Source organism: Aythya marila (assembly GCF_965140915.1).
Source record: "Aythya marila genome assembly, chromosome: 3".
Lineage (NCBI taxonomy): Eukaryota > Metazoa > Chordata > Aves > Anseriformes > Anatidae > Aythya > Aythya marila.
The window spans coordinates 42,452,934-42,479,574 of NC_139044.1; the positions used below are offsets into that span (position 1 = coordinate 42,452,934).

General features: G+C 46.5%; 4 protein-coding genes across 4 annotated transcripts in view; 1 reads left to right on the plus strand and 3 right to left on the minus strand.

The window, feature by feature from the left end:
* Nucleotides 1-3,330, plus strand: part of EGLN1 (egl-9 family hypoxia inducible factor 1) — a 34,145-nt gene extending 30,815 nt beyond the window's left edge. Inside the window, exon 5 of the mRNA XM_082757626.1 lies at nucleotides 586-3,330. Coding sequence (XP_082613752.1) covers nucleotides 586-650 — 65 coding nt within the window. The 3' untranslated portion in view covers nucleotides 651-3,330. The remainder of the gene's footprint in view (nucleotides 1-585) is intronic.
* Nucleotides 996-14,838, minus strand: LOC309876844 (uncharacterized protein). Its single transcript, XM_082757630.1, has 3 exons — nucleotides 10,210-14,838; nucleotides 9,750-10,030; nucleotides 996-9,423 (listed from the first exon to the last, which is right to left on the minus strand). Exons 1-2 carry the CDS (start codon nucleotides 10,621-10,623, stop codon nucleotides 9,794-9,796), a joined length of 651 nt encoding a protein of 216 aa, XP_082613756.1. The 5' UTR covers nucleotides 10,624-14,838; the 3' UTR covers nucleotides 996-9,423; nucleotides 9,750-9,793.
* Nucleotides 14,839-15,766: 928 nt separating this feature from the next.
* On the minus strand, nucleotides 15,767-18,057 carry LOC309875915 (uncharacterized protein). Its single transcript, XM_082755699.1, has 2 exons — nucleotides 17,033-18,057; nucleotides 15,767-16,853 (listed from the first exon to the last, which is right to left on the minus strand). Exons 1-2 carry the CDS (start codon nucleotides 17,444-17,446, stop codon nucleotides 16,617-16,619), a joined length of 651 nt encoding a protein of 216 aa, XP_082611825.1. The 5' UTR covers nucleotides 17,447-18,057; the 3' UTR covers nucleotides 15,767-16,616.
* A 1,665-nt stretch (nucleotides 18,058-19,722) lies between these two features.
* SPRTN (SprT-like N-terminal domain) lies at nucleotides 19,723-26,512 on the minus strand (the record flags this gene model as incomplete). Its single annotated transcript, XM_082756160.1, has 5 exons — nucleotides 19,723-22,903; nucleotides 23,171-23,438; nucleotides 24,527-24,655; nucleotides 25,401-25,500; nucleotides 26,235-26,512. 5 exons carry the CDS (start codon nucleotides 26,510-26,512, stop codon nucleotides 22,179-22,181), a joined length of 1,500 nt encoding a protein of 499 aa, XP_082612286.1. The 3' UTR covers nucleotides 19,723-22,178.
* Nucleotides 26,513-26,641: the final 129 nt, after the last annotated feature.

Sequence of the window (26,641 nt, forward strand, 5' to 3'; positions counted from 1 at the left end):
CTTAGTGTCAGTCTTACCAAGGCCATGCATAGTACATATGAATTTTTCATGGATATGGAACATTGTCTGTTAATGTTTTGATAGCTGAACTTTTTGTGTGTACCTGAAGTTATTAAGGAAAAAATGGACAGAAGAGGTGTATTTTTTCTTTAGCAGCAAGTCAAATGCTACTTTGCCATTTAAAAATCCCTCAGAGTTTCTTTAAAAGGATAAATACCCAGAAACTCTGGATGTGGTGATCCAGAATAATCGACCAAATCCTCAGATTCTCACATGGCTGTTCTTAAAGTTCACCTTTGTAATGGTTGAGATAGTGAATTCCTAACTGCACATAAGATGTGACGTATCCAGCTTTCTATTTGAGCAACCAAATAAATGCCTATTTTCAGAGGTGATGAGTAATCACAGGCCAATGAGCATACAGAGCATATGTACAAAAATTTGTATCTGGATAGATCATGTGTGCTAGATAAACCTTGAAGATAATTTTGTAGAACTAATCTGGAAAGTGGTGTAGCAATTCTGTAGACTGTACTTTGATAAATGCTGAAAAATAATGCTGATTTCTTTTTCATGTTTCTGCAGGTGAAAAAGGTGTGAGGGTTGAACTTAATAAACCTTCTGACTCGGTTGGGAAAGACGTTTTATAAGCCTTTGATTTAGCAACTCCCCTTGCTATTCTCCCTGATATATCTTGATGCTATCTATTAACTTTTGAATGTGAATAACAAGATAAAGGAAAATCAACAACAAACCAACATTTTAATAAAGAAGCAAACAGTGTTTCAATGTTGCATCAAATAGAAGATTTTTTGACTGCTGAAGCATTGTACTATGTGATTGTGACTCCAGGCCTGTGACTGCTTATGTGAAGAAGATAAGCAATCAGTATGAAACAGCATATGCATCTGGACATAAACAAGTGCCCTACATAGAATTTGTTCATCCTTATATTTTGCCAGACCTGTCATCCAGCTGAATCCAATTCATCTCTCCCTTTTTTTATATGGTAAAAGTTTGAATTTTGGGTAATTTTTGTATGACCAGGTACAGTTTATCAAAATTGAGTCTTAAAGAAAAAAAAAAAGAAAAAAAAAGAAAAACAGGGAAAAAAAGAAAAAAAAATTACAGTATTCTCCAAAATAACATGAATCTATTTTTGTAAAACTGTTCATACTGTTCTCCTCTGCCATGAAAGACCTAATTTAATATAAGGGTTGCCAGTAACTGATAATCACTTTAATTTTCTTTACACCTTAAGTCAGAAAAGGAGCACTTTAATTACCAGCTAAAAACCTGATTGTTTTATATCATATCTCACACTAATCTTAACTTTTAAAAATTGCTGCTGTATTGTTTTTTGACTATGTCCTCTTGAACATTATTAACAGAAGCAAATCAGTATCTTGCTATTAGTAACATTCAGTTTGTGGTTTTGTATGTTGATTCCACAGAGGGGAAGTTTCAGTCTCTGTTTTTTTTGGTTTTGTTTTGTTGTTGTTGGGTTGGGGTTTTTGGGTTTTGTTTTGTTTTTAAGTGACTGGCACTAAGTGAACTTGACACTATCGGTTGCTGTCATTGGCTATGGGGACCTGGTAAATACCATCAAGTTACAAGAACATACAAGGGCTTTCCTAGGCTATTAGAGGTACCCAGAACCTCCTTATGTACTTGACAGAAAACTTTGAGCTTTCTCCCCTTTCTAAAGAATGCTTGCCATCCCCTTTTCCTTTGTATATAAGTTAATAGAATATCTAAAATTTGCTTTTTAAAAAATTTCCTTTCCAAATGTTGGTGTCCCGTGCAGTCTTTAAGTTGACACCTTGATCTATTATATAGTATCAAGGAAATGGTTGGCACACTGAAGCTGAAGTGCATCACTGTAGGCTCCTTGTGCAATACACCTTTAGATTTTCACTGTGCTGAAGGATTTCCCCTAAAAGGCGCTGGCCTTTGATCAATACTGAGATATATATTTAGTAAGAAAACCTTTACTTTCTTTTACATTGTTTTCATTCTTTTGAAGGAGAAGGGGACATCACAGAATAAAAATGACGTGAGAAACTTTGATACTCTTAATTTTAAGAAATAGATGTTTTGGACACTGTTTTTTTTTCTTCTTTTTCCTGAGCTTTAAAAGCTTCAGAAAACAAAAGCAAACCTATAAAAGACAGCATTCATATTTACAGGAGTTTGGGGGTTCATCAACTTACCCACTGCAGTTTTCTATCTGTCCCTTATTTCCTTACTTAGCCAAAACAATGTGAGTGTACAGAAATATTTCTGTATATATTACAACTTGTGACAATTTTAGCATCTGTATAGTTTGTATTCAATTAGAGACCTTTTCTATGGAAAGCTCAGTAATTTTTTATTAAAAAGATTACTATTGTTCATGTAAAACATGAAAAAGCTAATTGTTTAATAACAAACTGACAGAAAGGGGAAAAATTCAGTAATGGTATATCATTTAGGAGAACCAACAGAAATCCCAGTTTTGTTTTGATTTTGCTTTTCCTTTTCTTTAATAAGTTCTTGCCCTTTACAGTACTCTTCCTCTTTCCTCATTTCTTCCCAGAGAGAGAGAAAAAAAAAAAAAGAAAAAAACTAAAAAAAAAATACAGGATTCCTTTACTGTAAGTGCCTCTGCCAACCTGGCCAAGGAGTGCAAATCTTCGTTACTGTCTTGTCTGCCGTGCATTTAGGCTATCAATGAGACAAGCAAAAAAGCCACCTCTTCTACTTCATCTTCTTTGATACTACTTCAATGGAGGTTTGGTTGGTTTTGATTTAGAAATGTACAGCATAAGCCTTTAAACTCTTTTCAGTCCCTCTGTAATTCAAACTTTTGCAGTTACACAACGTATCAAATTCTAATCACACTGTAGGTTTGTGCTTGCCAGACAGGTTTAAAAAGTGCTTAACTTTTCACTCCATGTAAGTCATTGCAATAGGGTCAACAAATCAGGTCAGCCATTTCTTCAGTGTCCTTTAGGAACTGTTCATTTCATGTCGGTTGAATATTCAGTCTTGAGCATCACCAAGCAGGTCCTTGTTTTAAAAATATTTTTTAAACTGTCTTATGATCTGTATGTGTCTAGTCCTGGTTAAAGATAAAGCTTCATAATGCTATTTTTATTCATGATATTAGCCAGCTGTAAAATATGAGACCTTTATCTATAGCAGGCAAAGAAATTCAGGATTCATTTACAGGTTGCCTATAAAGTTGTGTAATTTGAAAAGCAGTGTTCATTATGAAAGAGCTCTCAAGTTGCTTGTAAAGCTAATCTAATTAAAAAAAAGATGATGTATAAAGGTTCTTGAAAACAATGTGGTTATTTGTGATCTATGTGACTTTTAAAAACTGCTCCGTAGTAACTAATTTATAACTGCCCCTGAGAAAGGGGGCAGGTGGATTTTTGTGCTTTACATCAGAGCTGGTTTTACTCTAGAGGAGGGTCTGTTTCTTTTTTGAACTGTCCTAATTATGTGGGTGTGGCGATCATTTTTCATGTGATGGACTTTCTCCATCAAAAACAGCATCAGGTTTTGACCGGCTGGAGTAATGACCTACAGAGAGGCAGTTCTTGGTTTTCACCACTTTCTGATGTGTGCAAGAGGTACAAATTGAAAGTCCCCTTCAGATAGGCTTTAGTAAGGTTTAATGGGAGCTCTTCAATTTTAAATGGCTCCTAGTGAATAGTGAGCCCTCTGAGGATGGCCGGAGAGCAGTAGTGTGCAGAAGACAGCCCATACAGGATGCCACACCACTTCCCTGTGGTTTTCCATTGAGTCTCAAAGGGCTGTCAGATAATCAAGGAAGCATCTGAGTGCAGTGCCATTGCTCCAGCTCCTATAAAGCACTCCTATGTGCCCTTGTTTGTCTTTGCAGGCCCAGGAAGAGCTGCCTGGATCTCTGGGTGAATCTGCCAGCCATAGTGCACCTTTTGGGACGCCAATCGATACCTGCTGGGCTCAGCTCTGCTCTAAGGTGGTGGTTTTTGTCAGTGTGCTAGGCTCATGCCTGTGTGCAGCAGCACTCACTCATCTGGTCCAGCGTGGATTGAGGCTTTTCCATGCTTCAGAGACATAGCTTAGGTTCTCTTGAAATACTCTCTTCCCCATCTTTCTCTTACGTTGAACAAGTTACGAGTCTAATAGCACTCACAACCATCCCGTGCAGATGCGATTTTTAATTACCACATTGTTGCGCACAGCGTGCAGGGGGATCAGTTTGCATTGCAAAGTCCAACGCCGCACCAGGGAACGATGAAGTCAGTCTTTTGGCTGTTGCTCTAAAGAAAGCCACTTGCGAATCTGACAGGAAGCTAGCTGACAGCCCGAGCACGGGAGGCAAGTATCGTATGTAAAACATCTGGCTGTGCTGGCCACTCTTAAGGTCAGGAGTGGAAAGACCACATCTCTAAGTCATGCTGATAAGTATAATCAGCCTGGAAAGTACCGCTTTTGTGCCTGCTGAATCCTTTGAAGAAGAGGGGAGATTGCTAAATGACAAAAGCAAACTCAAAATCTGAAAAATCCGGAAGTCTAGCACATGTACTTTGCCTGTAGGCATGCAGATAGCTGCATGGACTTGCAAACGCGTAGTGGGAATTTATGAGTACTCAGCAGCAAAGACTTTGAAGACATTCATGGGACTTGCTTGGATTTGGATCTCATCTGCATTTTTGGGAGGTGGGTACGAATCTGCAGAAACTTTGGGGCTCTGACAATCGGCTTTCATATGAAATAACAATTTAGCCTTTTTTTCGTGAATGTGAAGTAAAACTTCAATGCGAATGATTGCTGCAAATGCACTGAAGCCTGTTTGGGCCATTACACCGCTGCAGGAGCTCTGCGAGGTGCCTGCTCAATCAGACCTGCCAGGTGGGAGCAGACAGCAGCTGAGAGAATGGGGTTCGAGGTCCTCTGCCCTACCAGACAAAACCCGTTCCAGAGAATTTGCTCTGTTGACTTTTGCAACCACTTACTCCGTTCCATCGAGCTTTTCCCCGTAGCTTTGAAGATGACTGAATGTAAGCACATTTATCCATTTCCCAAAAAAAGACAAGAAAGGAAAAAAAAAGCCCATAGCTCCCCCGCCCCCCATGGAAGTGGAAGTAAAAAAGTGGAAGGAGCACATGAGATACAAATCACCAACCCACTGGGGATAAACTGAAGTCCTTACTTAGCATGACAGGGAGGAAGGAAGAGTTTAATAGAAATAGTAAAGTAGGACAGGAAGAGACTGATGCCTGAGCCCAAAATAAGAGGCACGTGGAGTGGGTGAGAGGAATATGGAACATAACCAAGCACAAATGTTATATTTGGACTGGTAACAGTTTGTGCATTTTTCAGGAAGGATTAATATAACTATCTTGTGAACAACATGGCAATAAATGCTGGAAAAGGTGACCAGGTAGTTTAGCTTATAAGCCAGCATCTTTGTGTGGCTGAAGGTTTGCAGGGCACAGCTCTCACGTGGGTGCTGAGGGTTGTAAAATACACGGGTGGGCTGCTCTGGGGCAGAGCCCAAACTGGAAACCCATTTTTGTCTTCAAATTTGGTTGGACACGGGAAACAAAATTTCATCTCAGAATGTGAGATGAAATGAGGTGAGAAAAAAATAAAGAAAAAAAACCCTCAAAACTAGCATAAATCTTGTGTGTTATAAATATACCTTGCTTGCATTAGTACATGTAAGCAAGCTTTAAAAATAATGAAGTTTTAAAAGTAATAAGGATTACATTGTAGTAGATGTAGATGACATGGTGAAACATAAGGCTAAAAATGTAAGAAAACTAGAATTTTGGACCCTGATTAATTGCTGCTGCAATCTAGAGAAGGTTTTTCATTAAAAAACAAACAAAAACCACTAGTTTTAGAACAAACTAAACACAACCAGCCCCAAACCTGACAAATACAATCTCAACTGTTGGTGACTGCAGTGCCTTGAGTTCCTGGAGCTGAAAGGTATTTCAGAACTGTTTTTATTTGAGCACTTGGCAGCATCTTCGGACATCAAGGAGTAACCATTTCTCCAAGGAAAATGTGGTTCTGGAAACCACTAACATTTGGTAAAGAGACACAGGGCCACGTGTAATAACTGGATCTGTTTTCTGAGATGAGAACCCAGCTGACACTGCTCCTTTCAGCGAAGATGGTGTGCCAACAACAAAACACAACAAGTTTCAGCTGCCAGCGTGGGCATATTTATTTTCCCTTTACTTCCCCTTCCCCAGCCGCAATATAATAATGGGCACATGTTCTGCACAGTCACATTTTAAAGCACAAGCAAGAAGTGTAGTAGTAGCTTAACTCTCTTTGGACCTTAAGTTTTGTTCTATGTAGAACTCTAAAGGGACGTAGGTAACAATTTCTAAACTTCTTACATTATTTTTTTTTCCTCGTGTGCACTGTGAGAATATATATTTTTTTCTTTTTAAAGCTTTATTTTAAATAGCACGAGTAGGAAGCAACTTTACGTAGCTAAGAGCCACAATTTTGTATGAAATAATCTGCAAGGGAGTGTATTTACAGTAAAAATTAGGCTTCTACAAAACCTCTTTTTTTTTTTTTTTTTTGCGTGATCATTTTCACTTATGACTCAGCAAACCTGCCCGCATTAGCTGCTATCTGTAGGGCACGTAGCAGGAATGCAGGAACACGTCGGGAACCTCGGAGCGAGTTAGAGGGAAGCAACAGCGAGCAGCGGGGTCCCCCTAGTGCTGCCGCCGGTACGAGGGGGCCCGAGGTGCTGCTTGAGCTTGCAGCAGCCACAGGGGGGGCGTTTGGGCTGGGAGGCTTTTGTTGTTGCAAGCTCTTCTTTAGGTCCTTGTGAGGCTGCTTTCACCTTGATGTTACCTGCAGCCTTACATCCACTGCGGCTGGGGATGAAGGAGCAGGGAGCAGAGGAGGCAGTGGTCGCACCTCCAGCACTAACAGGAGGCTTGAAAGTTTGTTCCAGCATCCTTGGGCAAGAGTGCATGGAGAACAGCAGCCCTGCCCAGCGTGCCCGGTGCCATTTCTGCCCGTGCACTTGCCTGGGGTGCCCTGCACGCTTTTGGATCCTTGTCTTTGTCCAAGGAGAGCCCTGGTTTCCAGGCGGCGTTGAGTCCCGAAGCGTTGTCCCAAGCACTGTCAGCTGACCTGCAGGCGTTTCCACTCTACCCTCATGTGGGCAGTGGATTGAATCATAAAATACTTGGCTGAGGGAAATATTTGAGGTTGCTGGGCGATTCCAGGAGGTCAAGTGGTAGCTAAGCCCTTGAGCGAGGAGAACACAAAAATGCCTAGAGAAGAGCCTGTGACACGTCCTAGCCAGGAGCATTGCCTCTGGCTGCTGCTGCGAGCCCCACGTCCCTGCTGTTGGACACCCAGGAGCAATTTCACATGAAGCTTGGGTAGGGACCGACTCCAGGAGACTGGAAACTGGTGCAGGATCCACAAGCAGAGCATCTAGCTGCAAATCTGAAAATGGCAACACTTCAACACAGAAACAAGTGCCTGTGCCCACATGTCCTAGCGTGGGCTGGGATCGACACATCATACAACAACCCAGTGCTGGGGATGCTTGCCCAACAGCAGAGACTTCGGCTCCCTCTGCCCTTTCTGAAGAAGTTAATGCCCATTTTGGTTTCTGCTCCAGGGTGGGCACAGACTGACCATGACCCTACAAATGGTTCAGTGCCTGCACTGCTAGCAGTGCAAAGCCTTACTTTTAGTGGGGGAGAGTTCAGCTACAGCAGAGTCCTGAGGGACTTCTGTTGATTCCCTGAGGAAATTCAACATTTCTAGAGCATGTAAAGGAATGAGGAGGAAGTCTGGATTAAGGTCATTTTAGGCATCTTCCTCCAACCTCAGGTGTCCTCATTGTTTCTGGTGAATGCTGGCATCCAAAATGCCTTGCAAAAAGCTCCAACACCATTACTTACTACTTGGGACATGCGTCTGCTTTGACAAAACTGCATTTCAAGAAGCAAGTGCCTGCACAAATGTTAGCAGTAAAACCTCTTGGGTGGTGTCCTCTTAACTCTGTGAAATTGCCGGGGAAGTGCTGCCAGATAGCTTGAAAAGTCTTTTGGGGATTTGCGGTGCCTGAAGTCCCTCCCACTTCCTGCCATCAGATGCTTTTCCTGCCTCCTAAGTCTCTTCTAGGTACATTCCAAGTTGGTTACATCTAAGCTTTAATTCACGTCATCTGAAGCACCGATAATCCTGGCTCCCCCTCCACGGCTCACTGAAGAAGCAACAATTAAAAATTTGCCTTTCCAGCCAGGCAGTGAGGAGCAGTGATGCAGCTGCCCACTCCTTTGCCAGGCTTGGCAGGGCACAGCTTCCTTTCACCTTTTTTTCCTGTGTGTCATGCCACGTGCCCGGCTCCTCCTGAGGCCTCTGATGCTCAGGCTGGAGTTTTGTCCCTCCTGGATGTGGCCAGGGTGGGGGCGGTGAGGAGAGCTGCCTGTGCTGAACCTTGCAGTCAGAGAAAAAAAGCAGCAAAACAAAAGCAGCAGCTGGAAAAAAAGCCGATGGCTGGAGATGGTGTGAGCACTGCTAGGCTGTTCCACTGTGAGGGCAAGATGGATCATAACTGCATTCAGCTGTGATTTCCGTCCATCCCGAAGTGCTCATGGGGATGTAAGACAGAATATCAGGACTGTGAAGGTGGGAAGTGGCTCCTGGAGAAGGTCTGGTACAGATCCCTACTCCTGAGCAGTCACCCTGACCCAGCTGCTCAGTCAGGGTTTGTCTTCAAGGAGGGAGACTCCAACACCTCTGGGCAAACTCTGAATCAGAATCATTAAGGCTGGAAAAGCCCTACAAGATCATAAGGTCCAACCATCTAACTACAGGGATGATCACCTCTCTGGTCCTGCTGGCTACACCCTTCCTGATACAACGAATGTTCCTCTGCAGGTGTGTCCTCTACACCCCACACCCAGCAGCCCTCACTTGCCCCACTGCCTCCCATGTGGCTGCTGCCCCAAGCCCCTTGGTACCAAAAGGACGGACACAGGTTGTGTAGGGATGATCTTTATTGAGCTGGGAGAAGTGGTCTGCTACCAACAGAAATTTTCCAGAGTCTCCCAGCCAGCTCTGCTGCACACGCGTGCTCCTGCTGTCCTCTGTGGAGCAACAAAGCAGAGCCACGTCCTTTGGGATGCCAGCGGCACCTCAGGGAGGATGGAAAAGGAGACTTCTCCTCAGAGGTCCTCATGAGATGAATGGCGAGTCCCCGCTGGCTGTTGTTCTGGCTGGGCGTGGGCAGCCCAGCAGGGGACAGCTGGCATTGTCGGTGGTGCCCACGCAGGGAGGAGGTGTTCAGGGCGATGTTGGCATCCAGTTGTCAGGGGAGATGCCTTCAGCGCAGCGAGAGCCTTCGGAGGGCTGAGGTGTGTCCTGCCTCACCGGCTCGCTGTCAATCTGAAGGGAATTGACTGTCAGGTGGCTGAAAATGCTGTGCCACAATTATTAGCCAGGCACTTCCTTCCACCTGCCTCTTTTCCCAGTGCGATGCCTACCCTCTCATGGGCCTGGAGGTCCTAAGCCCAAGGGCTGCCCCAGCAGGTCATGGGCATTCCCTGGCCACTGCCATCTTACAGGGCCGTGGGTGGTGGCCGGGCCACGCGCCCCTTTCCCTGGGTCATGGGCTCCTCCTATGGGGCAACCCCCAGCCACGGGTCCCGAGCTCCTCTCCCCCCTTCTCCTGGAGCATCAGCCTCCCCAAACCCATGGCCAGCAGCACTCACTCGCCGCGCTGCCTTTCCTGTCACCGGTACACGGGACGCACGCTCTAGATGAATTTGCGGAGGGGACGCACGGGGGCTGTTCTTCTCCCGTGCTTGTTTTGCGCCTTCTTCCTCCGACGTGGCAGCCCAAGCTGTTGCAGGCGGAGCTGGTAGAGGCGCTTCAGGCACCTCACCATGATGGCAGCGTTGGCCTCCATCCGGCAGAGCAAGGCGCCATCATCCAGAGCGTCCTTTCCCCGGCGGTCTGTCCAAAAGGAAGCTGAGGCCCGCCGGCCCGTGCCCTGGAAGCAACAAGAGAAGTGGCACAGTGAAGGGCATGGACGAGGGCTCACGAGGTGGCGAATTGTCCTGCTGGGCTCGGCTTCCTCCGGAGCTTCCAGCCTCGTAGGACTGCTCCGGGCAGCCGTGGGGGCTCGCCACAGGCTGGCCCTTTCCTGCACGCGGCGTCTCCAGCACTCACCTGTCTGAGGCGTCTCTTTACTCTTCTCCAGAGGCTGTGGGCAAGCAGCCCCACGCCAAGGAAGCAGATGGTGTCCCAGTGAGTGCACAGCAGCCAGAGCCTCCTGCCCAGGGCAAGGTGTTCCCAGAAGTGGAGCAGGGGGTAGGGCAGGTCGGAGGGCTGGCGCTCGGTGCCGACGGGACGTAGCTTTGGGCCCTCTGAAGGGTCCACGGAGTTCAGCCTGAGCCGGATCCAGCTGGGGCAGCTGGAAAGGCCGAGGCTGCAGGGCCAGTTGGAGACCTGGTGCTTGGCGCCTAGGCTCCGGCTGACCCTGACCCTTTCCCAGCAGTGGTGGCCGCAGAGGCCAAGGCCACATGCCTGGAACACAGCCACGGCCAGAGCCGTGACCAGGAGGAGAGCCAGGATGAACTTCATGCTGCTCTCTCCTGATGAACACAAATCGACACTGGGATGGCTGTCACGCTGAGCAGAGCTCCAGCAGTGACCACCAGCGCTAGCAGCAGAGACCAACAGCACTAGCGGCAGTGACTACCAGCACTAGTAGCAGTGACCAACAGCACTAGAGGCAGTGACCAACAGCACCAGTGGCAATCACCAGCAGCACTAGCGGCAGTGACCAACAGCACTAGCAGCGGTGCCCAGCCGCAGCCTGCTTTTATACCCAGCCCTGTCTGAGGTCACAGGGCCTGTCACCTGGAGACGGGCAGGCAACAAAGGCCATGGTGAGGCTGGGGAGGATGCGGGCAGCTGGGCTTCGAAGCCTGCTGCTGCCACTGCAGTCTGCAGAGGGGGTCTGTCTGACCAGCAGGGCGGTGGGCCTGAGCCCCCTGTGTTTGGGACTGTGCCCTGGATTTCTCAGTGAGAGGGAGCCGTGGGCAGAGCCACATCCAAGCTGGGCAGCCGTGGCACGGTTCTCCTCAAAACCCTCTTGGGGGCAGAGCAGAAGCCCCTATCAAGAAGAAAGCCCCAAAATGGCTGTTGGTTGAATAAAATTGTAGAATCATTAAAGTTGGAAAACGTCTCCAAGATGATCTGCTCCAACCACCCCCCTACTACCATTGTCACCCACTACATCATGTCCCTAAGCACCACGTCCAACCTTTCCTTAAAACCCCCCAGAGGGTTCGTGACGCCACCACCTCCCTGGGCAACCCGTCCCAGTGCCTGACTGCTCTTTCTGAGAAGAAATGTCTCCTTACTTCAACCTGAACCTCCCCTGGCACAACTTGAGGCCATTCCCTCTAGTCCTGTCACTAGTTATCTATGAGAAGAGGCCTGTTGAGGGATTTTTGAAACAGCAAGAATCCCATGGCTTGCTATAGCTGAGCAAACCAAGCTACCAGGGCAACTATGAGAAGTTCCCATGACAGTGTTCCCACATCGCCCAATTGAGGAATTCAGAAAAATATTGTTACCAGTAGCTGGCTTCAAGGACAAGGTCTATGTGACTGCTAATCACAAGGGGGTTGTTTTCTTGCAGGTGGGCTTGTTTTCTTGTAGTTGCTTGTCTGAGTGCTTTTGACCAATAATCTTGTGTGAAACACTGTCCACCCCTGTTAAGTTCACTATAAAAGTTAGGCTATTCGGGCAATAAAATGAAGCTTGCTGATGACTCATATTGAGTGTCCCTGTCTTCCTTCCGTCGACAACAAATGGTGCCCGAACAGGGATCCTGCTGGGGTTGAACCTGCGAGCCACGGATCGACAGAATATGGGAACTGGTCCTGCAACACAGCTCAGGAGGTGAAAGGGACGAAAACGCTGAATCCCCGCACCCGGGAGCACCTATAGAGGGTCCCGCCGGCCACGCGTCGCCAAGGTCTTGCAAAGGCTGCAACAGTGCTGACGTAAACAAAGGTATGGAGAGACAAGCGGCGTATGATCTGCTCAAGTGCTTTTTAGAAAAGTGGAGCACGTAGTGTATAGACTGCAAAAAGGAATCGTGGAGAGACACGGAAAAAGGAATCGCGGAGGGACGTGGAAAAGGGAATCGCGGAGAGATGCGGAAAAAGGAATTGCGGAGAGACGCGGGAAACGGAGCCGCGGAAAACGCGGGAAATTGAAGTAATCGCGGTGCGATGCGGGACATCCGAGATCGAGTTGCTACAGGAGACCAGAGGCGTCAGTGGACAACAGCAGCTGACCCTCACCGTGTGGCGAGTCGGCACAGAGCAGAGGGACGGACATCAGGACCCTGCAGCCTGTCTGACGTAACCATGGAGGCAGCGGCGGCTGTGCTGCTTCTCTCTGGCATTCTCTTCATAAGAGGTTTATCTTGCACTGCAAAAAAGACTATTTGTCCCCAGATCGGTGTTATAACTATGTTTCTGGATAAGATTCCGTGGGGTTGCCACATTCTACGGATTACTAATGACAACAGCTCTATTGCGGGGCAGGAGTGCAGAGACACAGATTACACTGCCAAATGACCACCGGCAGGCTCTTTCACAAACAGCTTCTAAGGTTGCAGCCGGCACTGCCTGCAGCCGTGTAGCAGACGTTACACTCTCTTTCCTAACTAGTAATCATGTGTCTCATCCATTCGTGGTGAATGGTCAGTGGCAAAAAGAAAATGGGGAGAGTAAGGGGCGACAAAGACAGAAACGGTACCAGGAGGATGCCACTGACACTAACAGCACGGGTAATAGGAGTAGTATAAGTGACACGGGTGTGGGGCGGCGGTGGGCGCTGCCACGCTGCGGGGCACTCTGCCTGCTGCTCGCCCTCGCCGGCCTGTGCACTGCTGCCGATGGTGCTAGAGCAAAATGTGAAGACTGCTCAGATGGCAGTGATGAGAGTGCTTGTGTGAAGAAGACGTGTGCTGAATCTGACTTTGTGTGCAACAGTGGTCAGTGTGTGCCAAACAGACGGCAGTGTGATGGGGATCCGGACTGTGAAGATGGGTCTGATGAGAGTGCTGAGCTGTGTCATATGAGAACATGCCGGGTAAATGAAATCAGCTGTGGTCCTCAGTCAACCCAGTGTATCCCAGTGTCCTGGAAATGGGATGGTGGAAAAGACTGTGACAGAGATCCTGATTGCAAGGATGGAAGTGATGAAATTAACTGCCCTTCTTGGACCTGCAGGCCAGACCAGTTCAGATGTGAAGATGGGAACTGTGTCCATAGGAGTAGGCAGTGCAGTGGTATGAGAGACTGTCTGGACATCACTGATGAAGCAAACTGTAACAATGTTATTCAGTGCTCTGGACCTGGCAAATTCAAGTGCAGAAGTGGAGAATGCATAGATATCAATAAAGTGTGTAACCAGCAGAGAGACTGCAAGGACTGGGGTGATGAGCCCCTGAAGGAATGCATCATAAATGAATGTGACTGTCGAGCTGGGTTTGAGTTTGTAGACAAGAGAAACTGTGGAGATATCGATGAATGCCAAAACCCTGGTATCTGTAGTCAAATCTGTATCAACCTGAAGGTTGGCTACAAATGTGAATGTAGCCATGGCTATCAGATGGATCCTGCTACAGGAACCTGGAAAGGGCCATACGGGTATAGAAATACAAATAACACCTGTGATTACAATGACGCTGCTAAGCAGGGTTTAGGGGTTTATGGCACGGAGACAAGGGGTAACAACTACAGTGTTTGGAACAATTGTACAGCTTTGGCCTTACCTCCTGATATTTTTCTGATTTGTGGGGATGGGGCCTGGCAAGGTATCCCTGCAAATGCTATCAGATGTCCATGTTACTTAGATAAACTCATTGTATTTGCTCCTAGCTTGTTACAGTTGCGTGAGATCACCAGACATAAATGGGCATTGCTTGCACCGGATTGCAATGATAATGCTGAATTGTGTGGGGTTGCAGCTAGAGCAGCATTGGCAATTTTAGTGCCTGGAGTGGCATCTGCGGCCACACGTAACAACTTAGAAAAATTGGTATGCTGGGCCGAGAAGCAAGCCTATGCCATGACAGAGATACTTGAGGAGATGTTACCAGATCAAAATAGTCTGCAACATGTGCTTTTACAGGATCAAGCTGCTATTGACTACTTGTTTTTGGCTCAAAGGAATGGGTGTGAGGACTTTAAGGGAATGTACTGTTTAAACCTTTTTGATCATAATGAGTCAATTCACAAATCCATTACTTTCCTGAAAGACCACATGAGAAAGATTCAATATGGTATCAATCCTTTCAATCAATGGTTCACTGATTTGTTTGAAACAATGCATAGATGGTTACTGGGATTAGTCAAAGAGGGATTAAGGATTCTGTTTGCTGTGGTGTCAATCATCATTGCATGTGGTATTATGATAAATGTGGTTAAAGGGTTACTTGCAAAAATGTTATATTGGGCGTGGTTTGCTCAAAAAAGAAAAAAAAAGGGGGGGGGGGAGTTGTTGAGGGATTTTTGAAACAGCAAGAATCCCATGTCTTGTTATAGCTGAGCAAACCAAGCTACCAGGGCAACTATGAGAAGTTCCCATGACAGTGCTCCCACATCGCCCAATTGAGGAATTCAGAAAAATATTGTTACCAGTAGCTGGCTTCAAGGACAAGGTCTATGTGACTGCTAATCACAAGGGGGTTGTTTTCTTGCAGGTGGGCTTGTTTTCTTGTAGTTGCTTGTCTGAGTGCTTTTGACCAATAATCTTGTGTGAAACACTGTCCACCCCTGTTAAGTTCACTATAAAAGTTAGGCTATTCGGGCAATAAAATGAAGCTTGCTGATGACTCATATTGAGTGTCCCTGTCTTCCTTCCGTCGACAACAGAGGCCGGCCCCCAGCTCCTCACACCTTCCTTTCAGGCAGTTGCAGAGAGCAATGCGGTCTCCCCTGAGCCTCTTATTCTCCAGACTAAACACCCCCAGTTCCTCAGCCACTCCTCACAGGACTTGTGCTCCAGGCCCTTTGCCAGCTCCGTACCCCTTCTCTGGACACGCTCCAGGGCCTTGATGGCCTTCTTATAGCGAGGGGCCCAAAACTGAACAGAGCACTTGAGGTGCGGCCTCACCAGAGCAGAGCACAGGGGGACGATCACCTCCCTGCTCCTGCTGGCTGCACCATTCCTGATACAAGCCAGGCATGCTGGATGTCTTTCTGGCTACCTGGGCTCACTGCCAGCTCATGTTCAGATGAGCATCGACCCTCCCCGATCCCTTTCCTCTGCTCAGCTTTCGAGTCACTCTGTCCCAAGCCTGTAGCGCTGCATGGGGTTGTTGTGGCCAAAGCAGAGGACCCGGCCCTTAGCCATGTTGAACCTCATCCCCTTGGCCTCTGCCATTGATCCAAGCTTTCCAGGTCCCTGTGCAGAGCCTCCAAATGTACAGTGTTGTGAAGTAGGAGTGGAGTTAGTCTGGAATTAGTCCCCAGGGCCATGACTCTCGGGGTCCTGGGCACTCACCAGCCACTGCCACCTCCCAGGGCCATGGGCACCCCCAGGAAACCTCAGTGGGACACGGGCACCCTGCCAGGATGTGGTCTCTCCTCCTGGGGCATGGGCGCCTGGGCGGCACCTCACAGCTCTTCTCTCCCGGCCCAGCTCCCTCATTCCTCTGCAGGTGTGTTCTCTACACCCCACACCCAGCAGCCCTCACTTGCCCCACTGCCTCCCATGTGGCTGCTGCCCCAAGCCCCTTGGTACCAAAAGGACGGACACAGGTTGTGTAGGGATGATCTTTATTGAGCTGGGAGAAGTGGTCTGCTACCAACAGAAATTTTCCAGAGTCTCCCAGCCAGCTCTGCTGCACACGCGTGCTCCTGCTGTCCTCTGTGGAGCAACAAAGCAGAGCCACGTCCTTTGGGATGCCAGCGGTCCCAGCGGCACCTCAGGGAGGATGGAAAAGGAGACTTCTCCTCAGAGGTCCTCATGAGATGAATGGCGAGTCCCCGCTGGCTGTTGTTCTGGCTGGGCGTGGGCAGCCCAGCAGGGGACAGCTGGCATTGTCGGTGGTGCCCACGCAGGGAGGAGGTGTTCAGGGCGATGTTGGCATCCAGTTGTCAGGGGAGATGCCTTCAGCGCAGCGAGAGCCTTCGGAGGGCTGAGGTGTGTCCTGCCTCACCGGCTCGCTGTCAATCTGAAGAGAATTGACTGTCAGGTGGCTGAAAATGCTGTGCCACAATTATTAGCCAGGCACTTCCTTCCACCTGCCCCTTTTCCCAGTGCGATGCCTACCCTCTCACGGGCCTGAAGGTCCTAAGCCCAAGGGCTACCCCAGCAGGTCATGGGCATTCCCTGGCCACTGCCATCTTACAGGGCCGTGGGTGGTGGCCGGGCCACGCGCCCCTTTCCCTGGGTCATGGGCTCCTCCTATGGGGCAACCCCCAGCCACGGGTCCCGAGCTCCTCTCCCCCCTTCTCCTGGAGCATCAGCCTCCCCAAACCCATGGCCAGCAGCACTCACTCGCCGCGCTGCCTTTCCTGTCACCGGTACACGGGACGCACGCTCTAGATGAATTTGCGGAGGGGACGCATGGGGGCTGTTCTTCTCCCGTGCTTGTTTTGCGCCTTCTTCCTCCGACGTGGCAGCCCAAGCTGTTGCAGGCGGAGCTGGTAGAGGCGCTTCAGGCACCTCACCATGATGGCAGCGTTGGCCTCCATCCGGCAGAGCAAGGCGCCATCATCCAGAGCGTCCTTTCCCCGGCGGTCTGTCCAAAAGGAAGCTGAGGCCCGCCGGCCCGTGCCCTGGAAGCAACAAGAGAAGCGGCACAGTGAAGGGCAGGGACGAGGGCTCACGAGGTGGCGAATTGTCCTGCTGGGCTCGGCTTCCTCTGGAGCTTCCAGCCTCGTAGGACTGCTCCGGGCAGCCGTGGGGGCTCGCCACAGGCTGGCCCTTTCCTGCACGCGGCGTCTCCAGCACTCACCTGTCTGAGGCGTCTCTTTACTCTTCTCCAGAGGCTGTGGGCAAGCAGCCCCACGCCAAGGAAGCAGATGGTGTCCCAGTGAGTGCACAGCAGCCAGAGCCTCCTGCCCAGGGCAAGGTGTTCCCAGAAGTGGAGCAGGGGGTAGGGCAGGTCGGAGGGCTGGCGCTCGGTGCCGACGGGACGTAGCTTTGGGCCCTCTGAAGGGTCCACGGAGTTCAGCCTGAGCCGGATCCAGCTGGGGCAGCTGGAAAGGCCGAGGCTGCAGGGCCAGTTGGAGACCTGGTGCTTGGCGCCTAGGCTCCGGCTGACCCTGACCCTTTCCCAGCAGTGGTGGCCGCAGAGGCCAAGGCCACATGCCTGGAACACAGCCACGGCCAGAGCCGTGACCAGGAGGAGAGCCAGGATGAACTTCATGCTGCTCTCTCCTGATGAACACAAATCGACACTGGGATGGCTGTCACGCTGAGCAGAGCTCCAGCAGTGACCACCAGCGCTAGCAGCAGAGACCAACAGCACTAGCGGCAGTGACTACCAGCACTAGTAGCAGTGACCAACAGCACTAGAGGCAGTGACCAACAGCACCAGTGGCAATCACCAGCAGCACTAGCGGCAGTGACCAACAGCACTAGCAGCGGTGCCCAGCCGCAGCCTGCTTTTATACCCAGCCCTGTCTGAGGTCACAGGGCCTGTCGCCTGGAGACGGGCAGGCAACAAAGGCCATGGTGAGGCTGGGGAGGACGCGGGCAGCTGGGCTTCGAAGCCTGCTGCTGCCACTGCAGTCTGCAGAGGGGGTCTGTCTGACCAGCAGGGCGGTGGGCCTGAGCCCCCTGTGTTTGGGACTGTGCCCTGGATTTCTCAGTGAGAGGGAGCCGTGGGCAGAGCCACATCCAAGCTGGGCAGCCGTGGCACGGTTCTCCTCAAAACCCTCTTGGGGGCAGAGCAGAAGCCCCTATCAAGAAGAAAGCCCCAAAATGGCTGTTGGTTGAATAAAATTGTAGAATCATTAAAGTTGGAAAACGTCTCCAAGATGATCTGTTCCAACCACCCCCTACTACCATTGTCACCCACTACATCATGTCCCTAAGCACCACGTCCAGCCTTTCCTTAAAACCCCCAGAGGGTTCGTGACGCCACCACCTCCCTTTTTTTTTTAAAAAAAAAAAAAAAAAAAAAAAAAAAAAGCTTTTACACACCTACAACACCCTACCCTGTCCTGAGCCTGTCACACCCGTTTGGCTCCCAAGCTTAGCCAAGGAGCAGGAGGTAAGCTTTTTTAAGCTTTTTTATTTTGTGACCCTCTCTGGCTCCTTACAGCTCAGTTCCGCCTCTCTTGTAGAGCTGGATTGATGCCAAATTCTGACTAAAAAAAAAAAAAAAAAAAAAAAATCACAGCAAGAGGCATGGTGTACATGCAGCACAGAAGGATGCCTTTTGCATTATTCACTGAGCTGCTGAAAAGGAGCTCCTCTTTCATCTTCCAAGTCCCTCTCACATAGAAGTTGAACGCTCAGATGAAAGCCACATAGCTGTACACTTTGCTTCTCAGCTCCAGCAGGCTGCAGACCTCCCTTCCCTTCCTCACCCTGCCTTTCCTCCTCCTCTACCTCAGCTGTGGTGCAGCCTGGGGCCCTGACCCACCTTCAGCCTGGAGTGCCGGTATAGGTGGAACAAGAAGGTGCTAATTCCACACTTCCTGCTCTTCCTCTGTACAGGCTGGAAAGGAGGAATAAGGAGTGCTTAAGTGTAAGGAGTGCCATCTAATGGCCCACCGGAGAATCCCATGGAGTCCTACACAGCCTGGCATCTTGGTGCTTTTTAGTATATCGGAGTACACAACATACTGAAGTGCAAGACACTTCCACGGCTGTCTACCTGTAATTTAAATTTTAACAGCAATTTAATGCAGAGTCTTCGAGTTCATATACAAACAAATTGTTTAATCAATCTTCAGACTTCAAAGCAGCTGTAGTAGTTGAGACGCAAGTCAGAACTTGAGTATTTGAGAGCAAAAAATTAATGAGTGCTGGCTTGCATGCTCCGCGTGGAGGGAAAAGTGCAACAGAACCAAGGGGCTTCAGAACACACGAGGAAGAAAATCCTCGTTAGAATTTTACTCCAGAGTACATCTTGCTGCTGCGAGAAGAGAAGCTTGAAGTTTGAAAAGCCACTTTGCATTTCTGGGATTATTCACGAATTGCCCAGTTACAACTAAGCCCTCCCTGCCTCTTGTTTTTTTTAGAGCACATCATCACACGGTACAGCAGCAGGTGGCACACGATAGCATAAGCCCTGCTGAAGGTTGTTCTACACAACCATTGAGCTCTCTTGAAAGCATTCCTAGAAGGCGGCTCAGGTACCTAATTCCTATGCAGGGCAAGCAGCAGTACCTCCCCTGAGAATCATAGTTCCACCTAGACATGAATAGCCTGCTCATCAGCTTACTCAGAGGAATTAGGGTTGAACTTGCTGTAAGATTATACTTCCTATGGCACCTAGATATCCCAAGTGAATACACACAGTGGCTGTACTATGGGATATAGTACAGAATGGCACATTATCACTTTTTAAACATGTTATAAAGCAGACTATTCCGGTTACACATCTTCTGGCAAAACGCTCATGAAGAAAAATTCTACTTAGGTGGAAACAGGAGCTCCAACTTCCTAGATAATGTTTCCATTAAGAGTAAAAAAAAAAAAAAAAAAAAACAAAAAAAAACTTGACCTTCAGGATTTCTTGCTCAATAACCAATTTCAAGGCAACTTTAGAGCACAATATGTTCAATATTCATTACTCTACCAGTCTGTTTTTATAGGCAGTTTTCAAACTCCTTCAGGACAAAGACAACTGATACACAAAGCAAGATTTCTTCCCTTTGACCCAAATTTACTAGCATATTCTAAAAAGCATGTGTGGTGCTCATTATGACAATGCTGGAATGGAAACTAGTCAAGAACTACATCTTATTGAAATAGCATTCACAGTAACATACCCCAAAATGAGGCTATGAACTGTTAACAACTGAAAAAGCTGGGTGGATATGAAGACTGTTTTCTGACTCAAAATTGATTTTTTTTTTTTTTTTTAAAGATATTTTAGGGCACCTTTAAGACATTTTGTATTTGAAACGGGACTTTCCAATGGGTTAATACTATTTTTCCCCTTTATGGGCTATATTATTCACCAAGTACTACAGATCAATTCCCGCATTTGTTTTCTACTTGCTGTTTAAAAAAAAACAATAGTCATCCAAATACTTCTGAGTAATATTGTCCTTGTGAGTGTCAAGTTTCACTGGAAATATGAATAGACACTGTGGTTTTAAGAAGGATGTATGGAAAATGAACGTGCCAAATCAAGTTTTAGAAGCAGTTTGTGTAAAAATCAGCATTTTCCAATGAAATGCAACACAAGTTAAACTGGACTAAACATACAGTGGAGATGGCAGAGGTCAATCCAAATTAAAAATGGGTATTGGTGAATATACAGGGAAGTATAAAAAGGGAAAGTGTCGATATAGAAAGGATCTATTAAACCAGACAGCTACTGGATAGGCAATTGAGAGCACTGATGGATAATGTAAGATGGCCATGACTGTCATGTGAAGACCAGGATTAATGAAAATGTAAAATTAACAATTTATTCACGATATGCAAGAACAAACTGATTCATATTAAACATCCATAGCATCAAAATTTTAAAATACACCACTATTTCAAAAGAGTAAAGGTAATTTACCAAATTCTATTGCACATCAGTTTGTTTATTAGTCTAAGAACTACAAGTATTGTATATAAAATCTGTATCTAAGGCTAATATAGCCATTTAAAGTTGTAGCAGCAATATCATATGAAACAGCATTTTTTTTTTTCTAACAAAAATAATTATAACCAGTTTTACAAGTAGGGAATCGAGCTGTTAGTTATTTAACCAGTTAAGTACTTTCAGCAGCAAGAAGAACGGTAAACATTTCAGGAAGTTTATACAGAATACACATCTGCTCAGCATTCAGAACTTTACAGCACAATGGCTTTAGCATTCAACTGCCTGGCCTGATGAATACTAAACACCAAACTGGCTGACTTACTGAATCAGCAAAACAAAGACTGTCAGGTAATGTCGATTCAATGCCATTTTGGTCTGTAAAGCACTGGAAGCTTAACTGAAAAATGAAAAATTGTGAAGCCTGTTATGGCATGGCCAGAAACTGTCTTTACCAGTATTGCTACCAATATTCTTCACTTTCACTTACCAGAGCCAGCCCACGTGGGGCAGTTACTCATGTACATAATACCTGTGTGCTGAGAAGTAGTAAGGTTTCAACAAATTTGTGCAAAACATCAGAAAAAAGTGGACAGAGAACATAGCTGATCCTTGGCCAAAAGATACACGGAAGATTGAAGTTCATTAGCTTGCATTTGACCACTGCAACTTCTAACAGAATAACCAGCTTTCGAATCCTCTTGAAAACAAAGCTGCGTTATTTATTTAACTGAGCCCTTATAGCCTAGAGCCTCCTCCTAATCTACCAAGTATTCTGTGTTTGATTTCTTAGCATCTTTATTGCCCCTCTGGATTTTCTGTGAGTTTCTCATTCACATCTATCTTCTCTAAAAGGTCACAGGTGAGAAGGAGGTGAGAAAGACCACCTGAGAGTTTAACAGTGGCTTAAGCAAAATACTTGCTGTTCTAAAACTATCCGGTGTACAGTAAACAATGCTTATCTATTATAAGTGGTTAACTTTAAGAACAGCCAAAAATACATAAAAAATGGTCCTAGGAACAAAGAAACTAGCAGGATTTAAAATGTCTTCATTTTAAAAACTGCCTTGAAAACTTGTAGTTCAGCAAGTATCCACCTCCTCTTGCAATACCCAGGTTGTGCAATACGAACATTAGCACAAGCATCCACCTACTAAAATATGAGCATTAGTTTTTGGAGCACAGCTAGCAGCTAGTTTTTTAGTCAGTGCTGATGTGCAGCTCCACAGAACTTACTCTTCAGCATGCTGATGGTAGTTCAAATTGCAGTTCAGGACAGGCACACAGAGAAACAACTACAGCTAAGCAAACCCTGAGCAAACTAGTTTTCAAGCAGTGTTTTCAGCCTTGGTTTATTTTTTTCAAGGTAGCTGTCCGAGAGGCTTTATGCAAGACAAGAATCAAGGTGTTCATTTATTTTAGGCTCTAAAACCTCAGCCTGGCAAACTGGACAACTGACTGTTTTTTCCCTCCGTTCAGTAGCACTGGAACATGCAGAGGAGGACACTGTAGATTCAGCTTTGGTTTTCATGGGTGTATTTATGCTTAAAGTAATATCAGTACTCTCTTTTTTTATGAAATAGTTTTCAAAGGCAGTTTTGTCTTCCTTTTTTGGCCACTGCTGCACCCTATTTTCCAAGCCCTTCTTCTCAGATGTTGTTGTCTGCTCAAAACAAGTTTGTTTTGGTGGCCTGTTATTATAGCATGGCAAAGCCCTCTTGCCTTTTGCAGAGCCTTGCTTTGATTGCTCTTCCACAACACGAGAGATTTTAACAGGTGATCCGCCAACATTCTTGTACGCTTTTGTATCAGCAACAGAGAGTTTGGGGAAATCACGCTTCGAAGCCAAGTTCACCTTCTTACTGGTATCATCAGCACAGAAAGGAAAAGAGATACCGTTACGGGGTGATTTTTCAAATTTTATCTCATTTTTAGGGATTGGTATTGTGCTTCCTGCTGGTCGATGCTGCCAATCGGATTTTTCACTGTTTTTAATGCTGCTGATGAATTTTATGTTTTTTTCTGAGAGTCCACCTTCTCTTCCTCCAAGCCGATAGCCATTTCCACTAAAAGGAACCAGATCTTTCTTAGCATCCACGTGTTTCTTGTCTGCAAAAAAGAAAAGCTAGTAACTTTTTCATATACAAACCACGGGCTTAGAATGTTGTGCTTCACATGAAACATCTGCTGCTTGAAAACAGTGCAGCAAAAATAAATCTGCAAACACTTGAGAAAGAGCCTAGAAATGCACTTATAAAATAGGCTCTGTTCTTTGCTACGTAATAGTAACAAAGTTCACATAAGGGTGGACCTGTATGTGTTCAAGGAACTGTTAAGACAGAAACAGTTTGGAAAAGAAAAGAATATTTTAAATACCTTTGTTAGTTGATTTGGAATTTGGAAGTTCTGCTGGCTCGTTTTTTTCCTTGGATTTCTTAGAGAAGTTCTCTGGCTCCTTCACTTTTATGAATGTACCTCCACACTTCTCTTGATGCTCCGCCCACCAGAAGTCTCGCGCAGAGGGTGCTCTATTCATTGAACGTTTCACATACCCAAAATAAGGTTTTCTGTTTTGACAGGGGCCATTGCATCGCCACCAGTGCTGGCGGTATAAATCTACCTCATCATGAAAATTGTGATAGATCTAGGTTTAGAAAAACAAAAAGGAGCACCAGTCACACAAAAATTTCTGATTTTATCAGTCGTTATCTCTACAAACTTCACATATACACACACGAGCATTCCATTATTTCATAATACAGGTCAAGGATAAAGTACTTCTGCACGTCAGTAATGTGTCCAGAAGGAAAAATATATCTGCTAACGGAATAGACACAGTAGAAAGAAAGTCTTTCTCCAAGTGCCTTCCTCACAAAATAAACGTGATTTTTTCTCCTAGGGGACCTGAACACTGACAAGTGCTCTGTGATTTGAAAAGCCCTTGCATTGTACCACTGAAGTTTACTGCCCCACTCTGAAAAAAAATTATTCTACCCATTACTGTGAGAAACAACTTTTCCCTGCTCCCCACTGCTTGGTTTTACATTTTAATCCCCAAGATATGTTACTGTTGTGATTTTAACCTTATCGGTTAAAAGAGCTGAAGCTTGCTGAATCTTTAGATAATATTAAAACAGAGTTTTAAAAATGACAAGACATATAGAAATACATCCTGGCTATCTTGCTTGGACTACAATAAAACCACTTTAAAAATATGTATCTATAATTTCACCCTAAACAACATATTGTTTAGAATGGATTGTAAACAATACTAGTGTTGCATTCTCGCTCCAGCTATTATCTGAATTGATTTTACCAGGGACACAAATTTTAAGTATCATCCACTCATCAGCCTCTACTGATATAAATCCCAACTAAAACAGACTGCTCTTCCACAAATACTGTCCTGAGCGTGGAGCTACTCTGTCTCTGAACTCGTAAGTTGTTTCAAGGTTAAAACAAACTTTAAAGGGAAATTTGTACAAAGGGCACGTATGGTAATTACATGACTCAAAACTCACTGCATCTTCCTCAACTTCTTCCCTCCATCACGCAACAACAAACAACAAAATAACCATGAAATTTTCAGACTTGAATGCAAATTTGTCATGGTGTCAACCGCAGAGTGTGAAGGAAAAACAACTAGATTACTCAAACCACATCCGGAATATCGAAAAACTTGTTACCAAATTCAGAAAAAAAATTGTATTGTATCAAGTGGGTTAGGCTTACTGTGACATTGGCTCCAGTCAAGCGATTAATGCGACGCATGTGTTTGCAGAACTCCGGCCCATGAGATTCACGGTCTCTGTCATTATTAGTTACAAAAAGCAGGGCGTGGATCATTTCATGTAACAGCGTCTGAAACGATGAAAATTATTAGTTGTTAACTAAAAAGTTAACAGCTTCAGAATTAAGCTGAAGTATTTTACTCTTTTATGTTTATATTGGTACTGATCTAATTTTCACGCATCTGTGTGTTAAGTTTGGGTCATAAAAACACAGTACATAATACGATGGGTAGAATAACTCAATTTCCATACAATATTTAATAAGGGACATTCCAAAAAGGAGAAATTATCCTCAAGCCCCAGTCAGATCCTTGAAGGGGTCATCCCCTCCACAACCAAAGAGATGCTTACAAAAAGGTTGAAACTCTATTTTATTGAGCAAATCTGAATGTCAAGCCAACTCAAATAAGCAGTCTGACAGATGCATAACAAGCAGCACAAAATTATATTTACAGTCATATTCTACATCCTTGTTTTATGCTACTGGCCTAAAAAATGAAGCTACAGCCATTTTCCTCCTTGCACTTTAAGACTATTCTGCTTTCAATATTAGAGAATAATTTAAAAGCAAAGAAGTGGTTTTTTTTTCCCATCAGTTTAAAAAAAGTGACTTTAGACTCCTACTCAGAGCTGCTCATTTAGGAGCATGCAACTAAAGTGACGTTGCCCACACAAGCAACACAAACACAGCAATACTGACCACTGTTCTATGATCTGTAAGTCTTTGTATATAAAAATTACATTACAAAATATAAAATGTGGGGTGTGACACGCACTGCATTCTATGTGCATATTCATGAGCAATTTTCAAATACCTCAACAAGATCCTTTCTTGGTCTTAGCTTAAGGAGTGGCTCACTTAAACGAATAGAACACATTCCACCTTTTCCTTCATATCTGCACACTCCAGCACATCTGAAAGAGACATAGAAACAAGATATTGAAAGCTATGTGCTTTTCTACGATTTCTTTATTAATAAGGATTTTCTACGTGAAGTAAGTTGAGAACTGGGAGTTAAAATGCTGGCCCTTTCCAACACACACTAAGTAACTTTGAATATGAAACACACTTTTGGTAGTTACTCAAAGAACTCGACGTCATTAAGCAAGGAATAAGAGCTCACAAGTTGTTCTTAATAAGCTGTGATGGAACTACCAAGACAACATATAATTTATTAGATCTCTCGCAAACCCTTAATTCAAAGCTGGCAATCCTGAAAAAAAATATATATATACACAAAGAATTTTCCAAGCTAACATGTTAAGGAAGTAAAGCACTGCTTTCATTAAAACTCCAGATGGAGAGAAACATCTAAAGCAGGGGTTGTGGGTTCGAACTCGGGGCTGCTGCGATTTCACCCTCCCTCTCCTTTCGACTCTCCCTGAACCTTTACGCGGTGGATTGATCGCTCAGAAACCATTTCAAACTTTGGCGTCGGCACCGATTTATGCGTCTAGCAGCCCAACACCCCAAATTAAAGAGCAGCGGGGGCAGCACTCCGGCACCCTGCGCCGCACACCTGCCGCCCGCACCCGGGACCCCCCAAACCCTGCGACAGGGACCGAGGAGTGCCCGGCACGGCCCCTGCCAGCAGGACACGGGTCTGCCCGCGGCTCCCACCCGCTCCCCGTCCCCTTCCCGGCCGTACAGCGTCATGCGGGGGCTCCACGCCACCTCCACGGCGGCCAGGCGCCCCCAGAAGAGCGCCTCGTTCAGCTGCACGAACAGGCCGCGCACGTCGGGGCTGGGGTCCAGCAGCTCCCACGCCTCATCCACCACCGACAGCGGCCGGAGCGGCTCGGGGACGGCCGGGGGCTGGGCGGAGGCCACCCCCTCCCCGTCCTCAGCCTCCCACAGCTCCTGCAGCTGCAGCGCCAGCGCCAGGTCCCCGTCCCCGTCCTCCCCCTCCGCCACAGCCGCCGCCATCTTGGCGGCTCCCCCGCCCGCTTGTGGCGCAGGCGGCGTGCGTGCGCAAGGAGCGTGCGCAAGCAGCGTCCGCAGCGCTGCGCGCGTAGGCGGGGCTACGTAGCGCTAGGGGCGGCCGCGGCGCTGCGC